We start from the raw sequence: 14106 nt of genomic DNA, 5'->3' as shown, positions 1-14106 counted from the left end.
AGAATTATATTACCAATGATTTTTATATTATGGTATCACTATGGCAACAGACACTAATATAATGTCAGAGCAGGACCTACTATTAAAGAGCCACCAATAATCTTACAGAAAGTCATATCATCCTAGACAGTAAGCCAATACTCACAGTGAAATGGCAATGCCAGGGGTATTGATATGACCCATAACTGTTAATCATATAAGTTCAGGGCACTATTTAGTCCGTGCTTCCTCGTCTGTAGAGTTGAAGGCCCCAGCTTTGCTGTAGTGGTTCAACTCTTCCAGTCAGGCTAGCAACAATCACCTAACTTGCTAGTCTTTCTTGCTTATTAGGGTGATTACACTATTGTTCAAAAATAATACAGTATCTCTACAAAGAAAACCAATAATTCTAAGTGTCAATGCTCCCGGTGACACAATATTATCTTGGATCTTTGTCTCCTATGCTTTCCTCATGCATGCGGGTTCCACATGTCCTTGCCACCCTTTGGCATGCTGCTCATGCATACACAGTTCTACTTCTACTGTGGGCCTCAGTATCTTGGTGAACAGTACTGATCCATGTCTTAGAGGTACTGGGCCTTTTCCTCTCCAACTGCATTTCCAGTACCTTACAACCAACATAACTTCCATGTGCCCAAACCACACCAATCCTCTTTCCGTGCAGAGACCTTTGATCCTTTTGTAGCTTCTTTATTTATGATCTTATCCCTCCACATTATATGACAGTAGAATCATAGATATTCACAGCGATACATGCTACAGAGAGCAGTGCTAATAAAAAGGAGTCAGGCATTATCAACCTATCAAGGTCACCAAAATGCTTGTGAAAATCCAAGGTTTCATACGCATCAACATGCTAAAGCTAAGAGATATAATACCTTCCCAGACATCAATATCAGAATAACAGCAATATGTCAACCAGAGAAGGCCAATGTATTACCTAGCCTATACTGCACAGGTTGAAGAAGTTGAAGAGCTGAGACAAAATGAAAGGATTTCCATACTTTCCAACCAGAGCAATACAGGCTAGCTAACAACATGGTCTATCCTTGATAGCAAGTAGGTATACCATTCCATATGCTCATACCTTTAAGGCAGTACTTCTCAAACTTTTTTCGGCCGGGACACACCTGACAGATGGTTCTCAAGTGCGTGACACACTGAACATGTGACCGTCACGGGGCTAAATGTAAACAATCACTCTGCATCCTCAGGAACCCCCTCAACCCCCAGCAATGGGTGCAGAACAAAACTAGGGCATTACCTTGTACAACTCGCCATACAAAAAAAAATTCTGGTTCTGATGACATCTCAGTAAAAGCAAAACAAACTCCCTTTACTGGCAGGCACAATAGCCCCATTAATGCATGACCTATGGAGAAAACACAACAAATAAGATTGATACAAATGCCTATATGCTAGTAAAATACCTCACCTCGGTCACACACCCTTCACCAAGTACAGAAAAACCACAAATTATAAATATGGAGACAGAAACTGGAATGGAAAACCAAAAAAGCCACTCTGCATACAGTGCAAACTTGGAGAAATGGAAAGAGAAATATAGCACCTAACAGTCCCAGGATCTGCAATAATGCACCCAAACTAACCCGCACAAAGTTACACCTGCATTATGAAACACACTCAAACAGTAACAACCCTATCTATGAAAAGGCAACACTATAAATATTAAACCAGGTCCTAAACACCAATATACTTCCTATTAGGAAAACAGAATAAGCCAAGCTGCTATAGAACCCCACACAGAAATAATTGTAAAGCTATACTAATAAATGTTACAAAACAGCTGATGAGCAGAACATCATTCAACAATTTAAAAAATAATAAAAATTATTTAAAATTGTCCAAATATCAATAAAATATTTCAAAACAGCAGACATTGCATAAAAAGCCACCTTTACTTACCCTTTCCAGCAACTCTCCTACTCCTTTTCCTTGCAGGCCAATAGCATACACCAGAAGCAGCAGTGGCTGCTAAAGCTCTGTCCTCACAGTCCTCTTCCTTAGGGCCACAACCAGTCACTCGCACTCAGTCTCTGTTTCACACACATCGGTAACCTAACTAGTCTCTCTTCCTCACAAACATACCAGTCACCTCCCTGACCAGTCTCTCTCTCTCAAACACATCACCTCCTTGAGCAGTCTCTCTCTCACTGAAACACATCACTTCTGATCAGTCTTTCTTTCAATCACACACATTTTCTCTCACTTACTTACAAACTCTCAATCACACACAAATGCACTCGCTCCCATTTTACCACACACATACAAAGCTGCCACTCACACACACACATACCCACAAGCTGCCACTCACATACACACACAAGCTACCACTCACATACACACAAGCTAGTTTCTTCTCTCATGTGGAGCCTCTTCTCATTGTTCAGTCCAATAAGCCTGGCCTCTGCTCTTCAGCCGCCACTGGCCTGGCCTCCAGTGGCAGCACGCAGTGGCACTCCGCTCTTCAGTCGCCACTGGCCTGACCTCCGGCGGCAGCACGCAACATCACTCTGCTATTCAGTTGACCCTGGCCTGGCCTCCGGCGTCGACACACAGCATCACTCCGCAACCAACTGCATCGGCCCATAGGGGATGACCAATCCACAGATAGGTATATAACACAGAGAGTATATCACATTCCCCTACTGATCATAGTATACAGCATATACACACAGGGCAGCATAAATCTAATCATGTGTGTGTGTGTGTGTGTGTGTGTGTGTGTGTGAGTGGCAGCTTGTGGGTGTGTGTGTATATCATGATAATTATATATAATAAATAAAAATATTGCACTTTGAATTTGATGTATAAGATGTGTATGATTAGATTTATGCAATCCACCGATAGGCCAATCCACCCCTGGGGATAAGGGAAGCACAACTGGGACAGTGGCACACCGGGAACCGCAACACACCTGCCGGTGCTTGGCGACACACTGGTGTGTCTTGACACACCAGTTGAGAATCACTGCTTTAAGATATCACATCACAACACAGACACTAGTTGCTAGTACCAATGTTCATACCAGTATGGTAAAAGCATTCATTTTCTTTCACTGACTTCTCTGTAAATATTCCTAACACCACTGTACTCTCATACATAAAGTGGGATTTAACCCAAATGAGCAACTGCTCAAAAACCATAATTCTTCCAAAACTTATTTTATATGATACACTTTAGAAGCACTGGCAAAATACATAAGGAAAACCGGTATAAAAAAATATATATATTAAAACTATTATGGGGGAAATTTTCAAAGGATTTACACACATAAAAGTAGCATATGTTGTAGCAATTTTCAGAAGTCCACTTATGTGCCAAAAGTGCACTTACACGTGTAAATCCCAGTTTTAAGTGCATACATTCTTTTGAAATTTACCCCTATGTATCTGAAGTGTTCAGAAGCCGGTAAACTTACAACAAAAAGCAGAGCAATGTTATGGTTATTACAAACTCATAAAAACAAGGAAATTTAGAAACAAGAACATTACCGGTATGAATCTATAACAAATGTATAAAAGTCTGAAAAATCAAAATAATGGACCCTTTGGTAACCATTGCGTGGTAACCTTTGGCACTGTCACTACATTATGGAAGGAGCATCATACTACAATTCTCTCAGCCTTAATTAACATTAACTTCTGTGTTTCAGACGATAGCCAAGTGCACAAAATCTACCAGAATACCTCACTCTAATGCCTGGTTGGTGCTCGAATCTCTGACTACTGAAGTCAGAAAAAGCCTTCCACCCCACTTGACAAAGTGAAAAAGAAACACATACCACGACTGGGCAAATAAGATGACCCCCAACTTTTCCAGTTAAAATATAGAGTTTGGGATATACTCGCTGTATAAGACTGCCCTTCTGTGTCACTACATAACCATACTGTATATGGTACCCAGTATACAACAACCAGCCAATCACGGCAAGCGATGTACCTTACCGGCAATTGGCTGGTTGTTGTATACAAATCCTGCATGGATTGGTCAGCTCTCCTTGCTTGCCCAGCCCTCCCTGTCTCCAAGACTATCAGAGCGGTAACGCATCCCTCTGGCCCACCCTTGTATCCTATTACCGGTACCTCCTTCTCTGCCTCTCAGATCTCGCTCCTGAGGACTGCAGTGAAGCGGCGCAGACGTGTATGTGCGAGATCTGAGAGGCAGAGAAGGAGGTACCGGTAATAGAGATGTGAATTGGAACCGGAATCGGTTCTGATTCCGGTTCAGATTCACATCGTGGGGTTTTTTTTCGTCCGGCCCGATTGGGTTTGTTTTTTTTATCGGCTGCGCCCAAGCCGATAAACAAAAAACCCACCCCGACCCTTTAAAACTAATCCCTCAGCTTCCCCCCACCCTCCTGACCCCTCCAAGACCTGCCAAATTAAATACAACCCCCCACCCTCCTGATCCCTCCAAAACCTGCCAAATTAAATACAACCCACCACCCTCCTGACCTCTCCAAGACCTGCCAAATTAATTAAATAGAACCCCCCACCCTCCTGACCCCTCCAAAACCTGCCAAATTAATTAAATATAACCCACCACCCTCCTGACCCCTCCAAAACCTGCCAAATTAATTAAATACAACAAGATATGCCAAATTAGTTTTCTACAACCCCCCACCCTCCTGACCCCTCCAAGACCTGCCAAAAGTCCTTGGTGGTCCAGCGGGGGTCCAGGAGCAGTCCGGGAGCTATCTCCTGGACTTGGGCCGTCGGCTGCTAGCAATCAAAATGGCACTGACGGCCCTTTGCCCTTACTATGTCACAGGGGCTACCGCTGCCATTGGTCGACCCCCAGTGACATAGTAAGGGCAAAGGGCCGTCGGCGCCATTTTGATTGCTGGCAGCCGACGGCCCAAGCCAGGATATCGCTCCCGGACCCCCGCTGGACCACCAGGGACTTTTGGCAGGTCTTGGGGGGGGGTTGTAGTAAATTAATTTGGCAGGTCTGGGGGGGGGTCAGGAGGGTGGGGGGTTTGTTAGATTTTTATTTTTTTTTATATTCGCTCCATAAGACGCAGACATTTTCCCCCCACTTTTGGGGGAAAAAAGTGCGTCTTATGGAGCGAAAAATGTGGTAATTATTCACCCTATAAGACGACACCCGGCATATAAGACGACCCCGGACTTTTGAGAAGATTTTCAGGGGTTAAAAACTCTTCTTATACGCCAGAAAATACCGTATTAGGGATACCAGTTCCTCCTCGGAGCTCAGTGTGAGCAACCCTTACTATTAATTAGGCTGAATACTGTTACAACTTTTAGACTCAGTTAGAAGGACCACCTTCCTTGCATATATAAATAACACCCTTGCCTTTAAAAGCAAACCAGATGAAGGAAATATTTGTTTTCATATTCCACTTAGTTGGTCTGATAAGACTTCTGAAAGCTAATTTTAGATGGTTTAGTGAACTGTGACTATAAATTCAATTTTAATCTGGTTATTTATAATGTAGCTCTCACCTGAGGTCCCCGAGGTCCAGGCAGCCCAGGCTCGCCCTGAAAAGAATAAGGCAAAGGTTGAGTATGTTGACTATTTATTTATTTATTTATTTAGACACTGTGTGGAAGAATACTAGGTCCACATTTTCTGCTTTTGAAATTCTACTAGCAAACCACACATATGTATAGTGCAAGTCACTAAAGCTTTTTTCAGGTTCTTTACATATGGAGAAAAAAAGAGACTTAGTAGATCAGCCCCACAGTAATTTAAATGTGATGACATTTCTAATTTTGTTTTGTTTTCTATATAGATTCGGGGGAGGGGGGGGGGGGAAATCCAAGAATTAACAAGAATCTTATTTACTTTCTGTCCTTTAGAGCCAGCTGGTCCAGGTGATCCTACAGGTCCTGTCAGTCCCTAAAGTAACAAAAATGTAAAATAAATTAAAATCATATTACATGACCATTCCTATTATAGAAGAACCCAGTTCATGCATTATACATCATCACACTCAGGAACTTTATATGATAAAAAAGACAGCGCCAATTAGTCAACTCAAGCTTTCTTTCCAGAAGTGTCCAACATGTCACCATGCAACAAAGTTTTAAATATAGTGCTAAGAATGTTTTCAGTAGATACATAAGAGAAAAAAACAACAGAGCTGTCCAGAAGTAAATAGGGGTGTACAGGCTGCAAACTTTCATTTTGTTGCATTTTGTTTTGTTGCGGGGTTTCTGGCTGAATTTCTTTTCATTGGGATGGCTTTTTTCATTGTTTTGGGAAATAGCTTGCACTATTCAGAGATAATGCAAGTATTTCCCAAAATGGAAAAAAATGTGTTTTTTGGAGCCATCAGAGATTCATTTTGTTTGAAACAAACCAAACTGAAAAAGGGCATTTTTGGTTCAGATGCCACATTTGTTTCAAATGAATGTGCATCCCTAATAAATTACAAACTCAAAAAATGCCAAAATTTGTGAAATCACTATGCTTTCTAATCTGCAAAATTCAAAACCTTATCCACAGTGAGTAAATCTCCATAGAGCGATCTGATTTTGCCTGACTGACCTATACATCTTTTTACAACATAGAAAATATGTTATGCACTGAATAGCACCATATATTCAGCTCTTCATGCTGCACGAGAATTCTGTTGCATTCAAAATCATACTGTTAGTTTTCTCCTAGTTAGTTCCAACAGAAGCAGTGCAGTTCTTCAGAGGAAAAGGGTTCTCAAAGAACTAGCAAAACTGAAAGCTGACAAATTCATGGGACCAGATGGGATACATGCCAGACTATGAATGGTGCTCAAAACGGACTGGTGGCAGAAAATCCTGAGGTCAATTGCTGGCTCAGGTCTTCCACTTCCTGGATTGACCAGAGCTGGGAATGCCAGTGAGGCAACGTTCACACCCATGGGAGGAAGGAGTCATTCATCCTGCAATGATATCATTTAGTGGCCATATGTAGGGCCAACGATTGTATGCTTCTGGAAGATGTTTCGATGTATATTCCCCAGCCAAGGACTATCGTTGCGACGACTGGACTAAAGTAAGTTGGGAAAATGATGTAAAATTGGGAAAAATCCCCAGGAAGGCTCATGGTGCCATATTTTAGCTCTGGGTCCTATTAAACTGTAAGGACAAAGGAGTGGGAGAAAAACTGTTGGGTTAAAAATAACTGGCAACAGTTGATTCCAAGAGATAGGAATCATCCTTCTTCATAAATGTGCAAGGAACACAGAAGCTGTTAACTACAGACCTGTAAATCCGACCTTTGTAAGTAAACTAATCTAGCAGGTTACAGGGTCTGAGGAAGCATAGTTTTACCAAAGAGATCCTGTCAACCAATCTGATTAATTTGGATAACCAAAACATAAGAACGAGCAAGCGCTGGATGTGGAGTAATTTGATTTCAGTAAGGCTTTTCATACTATTGCACACAGGAGGTTCCTAAATAACCTGAGCAGTCATGGGTGAATCCCAAGGTGGTAAAATGGGTTAGGGATGCGCATTCATTTAAATCACATGGGAAATGCAAACCTACACAGCCCATTTTTTTTTTTTTTGCTTCAATTTCCCCAAAAGGAATGCATGGTGGCTCCAAAAAAAGGCCCAAAACTTTCAGGTTGCTTTGGCAAATCAGATGCATTGTCTGCATATAGTGTGCATGACTTGTAAATAGCGTTCACTATTTGCCAAAACAAATAACCCATAAAGAAACTTTGTAAAAAAGCACTTCCCTGTCCAAAATGAAATTCAGCCAAAAAATGGGCCAAAAGACGGCTGAGCTGGGATGTGATAGAGGTCTATGAAATCATGAGTGGAATAGAATGGGTAAATGTGAATCAGTTATTTACAATTTCAGATAATACAAGGACTAGGGGACACTATGAAGTTAGCAAATAGCACATTTGAAACAAATTAGAGAAAATTATTTCACTCAACACGCAATTAAGATCTGGAATATATTGCAAAAGGATGTGGTTAAGGCAGTTAGTGTAGAGGGATTAATAAAGGTTTGGACAAGTTCCTGGAGAAGAAGTCCATAAACCACTAATAATCAGGTTGACTAGGGGAATAGCCACTGCTTATTACTGGCATAAGTGGCATGGGATTTATTTACTGTTTAGGTATTTGGCAGGTACTGGTATCCTGGATTGGCCACTGTTGGAAACAGAATGCTGGGCTTGATGGACTCTTATGTGGGGACATACGACACAGAGAGATATTCAGTTCCCCAATTTCTAATATTCTTTATACATATACAGGGAACATAAAAAAACGGCACCCTACCCAAGGCGTCTTCCTACCCCTAAAAATTTAAGGGGTAGGAAGACTCCGCTCACAAAGATTTCCATTCCTGCTCGAAGACGCCTTGGGTAGGGTGCCATTATCAATGATGCGTTATGGGCTGCTTTGAGCAGGAATGGAAATCTTCGTGAGCGGTGATCTGCTATTGAAGGCACACGGGAATCCGGCAGTAATAGCATTAATAACGGCATCCTACCCAAGGTGACTTCCTACCCCTAAAAATTTAAGAGTGACGTCCTACCCCTAAAAATTTAAGGGGTAGGAAGACGCCACTCACGAAGATTTCCATTCCTGCTCGAAGACGCCTTGGGTAGGGTGCTATTATCAATGATGCATTATGGGCTGCTTTGAGCAGGAATGGAAATCTTCGTGAGCGATGATCTGCTATTGAAGGCACATGGGAATCCGGCAGTAACGGTCGTTTGAATCGTGTTGAGTATCCAGTGTTTGGAAATAATGGGAAAGACAGTGTAAGAAATTTAAAGTCTGGACGAAATTTATGAGGTTACCATAATGTAGCGGTGGTGAACATGAACAGACATTAACAGTTTTGGAGTGCTTCAGGGAGTTTCGAGAAGTCAGTGCAGAGGTGATCTCGGAGTGCAAGTTATCCCCTGAGGAAGCTTATGCGAAACAAGGAGCCTTGTAGGGAACATTGATAAAGGGTTCTAGTCAGTATGAAGAGGATTTACATTATCTGAAGCAAGTGTGGATAAAAGATTTCGGATATTGAGAAGAGAGAAGAGGATTTGAGTCATCTGATCTGAGTGATTTAAGTGGAGATAAGAGTGGGACATTATATTATTTGAAACCACGCAGGGAAAGACAATAGAACTGAATCTCCTGGAAACTACGCTCAGTCCCCCTTATTGCCGGCCACCGCTGGCTCCAACAACTTTGGTGAAGCCTCTCGAAGCGGCGCAGGGAGATGAGGTCATCTGTCCGATAGGAGGGGGCGCAGAGAATGTGAAACCGTGCCTGCACTACGGCTCTTCTCAAGCCCAATGGAAATAACACAGCCTGGAGGACTGGATTCATCGATGTCCCCAGTTGACCCAGTGGAAGAGGAACGCAGGATTCAGGAAGCCCAAGCACTGGAACAGCACGAACATCGACTGCCCAGGCAGGGGGTGAGTTATTCCAACTACCCCCTAAACCGGCAGTAGTCACCTTGGACACCTTATGGGACTTGGTTGCTAGTTTGGTAAAAATAGCTAATGTCTGTGAAAGTAAATACTCTAAGGTGGAAATGGAGGTACAATCCCTTAATCAGATGGCGCCGGCCGTCCATTGCTCCTACCATGTGACAGAGGCCGGCCAATGAAACAGATAGCCCCTATCACATGGTAAGGGCAAAGGCCTATCTGCGCCATTTTGTTTACTGGCAGCCAATAGCCCGAGAGTGGGAGATCACTCCTGGGACCCCCGCTGGACCACCAGCTACTTTAGGAAAGTTTTTTTTGGGAGGCAGGAGGGTGGGGGATTCTAAATAATTAGATTTAAAGGATCGGGACAGCTGAAAAAAAAAAGCGGGCAGAAACGCGGGAAACAAAGATTTCCCGCGGTTCTACAAACACGATACCAGAAACGATTCCGGAACCAATTCACATCTCTACTCAATTCCCTCTTCAAACTTCCTTCACCTCCCTCCCCCTGTCACTCTCTGCCCAGACTATGGCTGACTACTTGCATAAAAAGATTCACAAAATTAGTCGAGTTCTCAACCAGATTACCTCCACCTCCCTCTCCCCCATTTCCTTTCTTCTACCCATCCCCTGGCTTCTGCCCAGGGCTTAGTTTGTAGACAAAAAGGAAGTAGAACTGTGGAGGGTGGTGAGTTGGGCAGGGCCAGGGCCAGCTGTGACCTGAACAAAGGGGCGTGACCAGAGTCAGGAATATGTCTCTCACACATTCTTCACACTCTTAACATACTCAATGTGCACTGGTAGGAGGAGGATGACTGGGGGTTGGGGATGCAGGATCACTGAGGTAAGGAGAAGGCGGATAGAGAGTATGCGGCTCTCTAATTCCATCCTCCTTTCTGCCCTTGCAATTCTGAACCCCCAAGCCCCCCCCCCCCCTAAATTCCCCAGTGGTCTTTGTCAACCCACTTTCCCCAGTGGTCCTAAAGCTCTGGTGAACCTCAAGCCTCTCCTCTCCCTCCTCAGCAAGGAAAGTACAGGCCTCCTCTTCTTCATTCCAGAATCAGCTGGCTCACTTCTGCTTTAGGGGGATAGGAGTAGCCTGATAGGCACTGTCTGCTGTCCTCAGTCTCTTCATGTGGCCTGGAATTCAAAAGCATTTCCTTCTCTTTGACTCCTAGGTGTAGGGCAAGGAAGGGAGCAATGCCACATGCTCTCCTCTCTTCGCTGTCATTCCCCCCACCACACCCAATCTTTTCTCTACCCCTCCGACCACTTCACTCACAGACTGCGCCACACTCTGATCATCTCACTCGCATCTCAATCCCCCTGATCCCCTTACTCACACCCCTGCAGTACCTTTGATCTGTGACTCATTCTTTACCCCTCTCTCCTACACAGCCCACAACCTCTCTGATCCGTTCACTCTTTTGCCCATCCACATCCTCTCTCTCTCTCTCCTTCCCCTCCCTCTGATGCCATCACTCATTGCCCTCTACCCCCCCAATATACACATCCACTCATTCTCTCTCTTGGCCCTTTTCATGCTCATCAGTGTGGTCATCAACAGCAGAGGCTGGGATGATAGTGTGATAAGCAGAAGCCAACATACCTAGGAGTGGCAGAAGCAATGGGGCTCATAGGCATTCACTCCACATCTTTTGTTTACCTTGGCTGCTGTCCTTCACAACAGCCTCCTAAATTGTGTTGGGAAATTATACAAAAATCAAAGACATGTGGCTGTGCTTGTCTCAGAGTAAACAGCTCCTATACTCTTTCTTCTCCACTTCCTCTGGGGAGCAAAATATAATCTATGCAGCCATTGTCTTCATAAATGAAAATTCCCAGTCTCTTCTGCCATATATGTTTGTCTTGATTAGATTATAATCTCTGCTGAACAGGAACTGTCTCTTCTATGTTTTTGTACAGTGCTGTGTACGTCGACTAGTGCTCTAGAAGTGTTAAGTAGCAGTAGTGGTAACAGTAGTATCATCACAGCTTTGAGAAGACATTCACAGGCCAATGCAATATTTGTGCGTAGAAAACGGGCACTCAACCACCTCTCCTGGGTGCTGATGCAATATTTAAATGAAGGGTCGCGCTAAAAAGGAAGCACTAGGAAAATTTGTGGAACCCTAGCGCCTCCTCAGCATCAGGCGCACAGGAGAGGGTGCTGTTAGAGCATCCGTTTTCTCCCACTACTAGTACAATATACATGCACAAGTTACACAGCCTGGACTTTCGCATATATATTGGACCCCCAGAATTTTTTTTCCCCCCCAAGACTATTTTTTTTCCGGAATCTGCTTTCTGTGGTTTATCCTACTTAGTATCTCGACTAATAGGAGGAATCACAGAAAGCAGGATGTTTTGTTTTTATCAATGAGCCCTTGAGCATGGCATACCTTTATGCCAGCCTGGGGCTGGCATAAAATTTGCCGCAATGCAATGGGCGCATTGGCTGCATGGGAAATTTTTGGAAGCGTGGGTATTAGCTAATAACCTCATCTACATGGAATTTACATGTGATGAGCCGTATTAGTTACACAGTGGTTTAGACGTGCATTTTAGATGCGCTAATCCCCGTATTGCACTGGGGGTTATGAACGCCCATCTAAAACGCTCATCCAATCACGTGTTAAGCAATGCATTAGCCACAGCACACAGTATTACATCAGCCGGTCAGTTTCTCCATGACCTATGGTTAACCCAGGACCACAGCACCCTCCCCAGTCTTCGCTTCCTTAGAAGTTTGGCCACTGTTGGAAACAGGATGCTGGGCATAATGGACCCTTGGTCTGGCCCAGTAAGGAAATTTTTTATGTTCTTAGTGAGCTAAAGCCGATTCTTAGGATGATAGAAGTTTATCACTAGCTACACCACAAGACCATATGCATCTGGCTTCTTCATACGGCATGCACACATCTTCCCATGCCCCCACCCCCCACTCCATAAGCACAGGGATATTCCAAGCTGCCGTTTATAGTATTTCTTTCACATTACAAGTCCTGTACTCCTTCCCATAGCTCTCCTCCCCTCAACCACAGAGAATGAGGAAAAGCTGATCAGAAGATTCCATTATTCAGCTGGAAGCCCAGACGCCAAACAATCACAGCTCTTTGTGCACAAAGGAGCCGAACTTCCCCTGTGAAAGGAGAGAGCAAGAGATCTCCTGTGTCCAGCCCGTCACTGCTTACTACCTGCCCCAGTGTGCCGCTGGCTCTTTGAAGATTCTGTTCAAGGCCAAAGTGAACTGGAAGGGCATTTTTTTCAAGTGGGAACTCTCCCACCAACTCCAATATATCCCTACACTTGCATACCATTCCTGTCAATGATGTGAAATGTTATAAGAATCACAACACTTATACAGAAACATGTTGGGGGGGGGGGGGGGGGGGGCAATGTACTCACATCAGCTGCGGGTTCTCCTGGTAGTCCAGGGGATCCGGTCTTGCCTGGCTCCCCATCCGCACCCTAGCATTTAAATATATCAAAGTATTAATTTAGACTGGGGAAAAGCACAAAAGAAGGATCTTCAAAGCAGTACATGATACATGAACTTACCAGAGGGCCTGAGGGACCATTAGGGCCTCTCTCTCCCTGTAAAACATTATATCAGGAAGGTCAAGCACTACTGAGCCATTAACCTCCACGTACAAATGAAAAAATGGTCAGAAAACAATTAGTGCCACACTGCACAACATCTTACCAAATTTCACTCAGTAAGCTACCAGCAATTGAAATACGAAGACAATATGACATCAAACTCATAATGCTGTCTAGTAAGGTATGTCCGGCAAGGGGACACTTACGTCTATGCCATCAATTCCTGGGACACCGGGGGTCCCAGGAGGGCCGGGGGGGCCTTGGGGTCCAACTGGGCCTCCCTGGCAAGGAAAAACAGAATAAATAAATAAAACCATCATTCATATTGTGAGATCTTATTTAATTTCAGATCCTAATCTGAAACGAAACTTTTAAGTTTTCAACAGACTGTATAAACTGTGACATATAATGGGGAAAATGTGTTTTCCACTGGTCCTCTCACTAGAATCAGTTAGCAAATGCTGAAATACAAAATTGCTCCACTTATAAATGTATCCTGAGCACACACTTCTCTTAGGTAAGAATTCAGGTATTACTGCCTTTGATATGGAAATTAGTCTAATTGGTCTCATTTTTTATTTAATTTAGATTATAAAACAAAATGTGTTGCTTTTTTTGCTAGAATTATTCAGTGTAGTATGCATGTGTTAAAGGGCAGTAAATGAAAAAAAGGAATGCTTTTAAAGTTTACTTTAAAAAAAACTTAATTAGTAATCATACTTTATGGTACCTTTTTTTTTTTTTACAATAGATTTTATATGATAGGTTGGAACATGGAAGAAAATATAACCCAAATTAAAACTTATTACTGCCGTATTGGTGGTGTTAAAATGGGCAGGGACATTAAGAAAAAAAAAAAAACCCTCTGGCTCGATAATATTTAAAGTCTGACTACAAGTCTGGAAAACGTTTCATCTAGAGTACAAGCAAAACCATTCATGCATCCATGCAGCCACGGAACTTAAAGGTATTCACTGATGCGATCATAAAGAAACAAGCAAAGCAAACACGCAGTTTGGATTATCCGAGTACGAGAAATGCAGGTACAGCGCTCTTTTAGCCCTTAATTAATTACT

General features: G+C 43.2%; 1 protein-coding gene across 3 annotated transcripts in view; it reads right to left on the bottom strand.

The window, feature by feature from the left end:
* COL9A1 (collagen type IX alpha 1 chain) overlaps positions 1-14106 on the bottom strand; it is a 373679-nt gene that overhangs the window by 167550 nt on the left and 192023 nt on the right. For all 3 annotated transcript variants that reach the window (XM_029595655.1, XM_029595654.1, XM_029595653.1), the window contains 5 exons: positions 13237-13311; positions 12989-13024; positions 12836-12898; positions 5833-5886; positions 5490-5525 (listed from right to left, as the gene is read on the bottom strand). In XM_029595655.1, the coding sequence (XP_029451515.1) occupies positions 5490-5525; positions 5833-5886; positions 12836-12898; positions 12989-13024; positions 13237-13311 (264 nt within the window). The remainder of the gene's footprint in view (positions 1-5489; positions 5526-5832; positions 5887-12835; positions 12899-12988; positions 13025-13236; positions 13312-14106) is intronic.

This window comes from Rhinatrema bivittatum, chromosome 3 (assembly GCF_901001135.1).
Source record: "Rhinatrema bivittatum chromosome 3, aRhiBiv1.1, whole genome shotgun sequence".
NCBI lineage: Eukaryota > Metazoa > Chordata > Amphibia > Gymnophiona > Rhinatrematidae > Rhinatrema > Rhinatrema bivittatum.
Note: the sequence above shows the minus strand (reverse complement) of the source record. Positions and strands in the feature narration are given on the sequence as shown.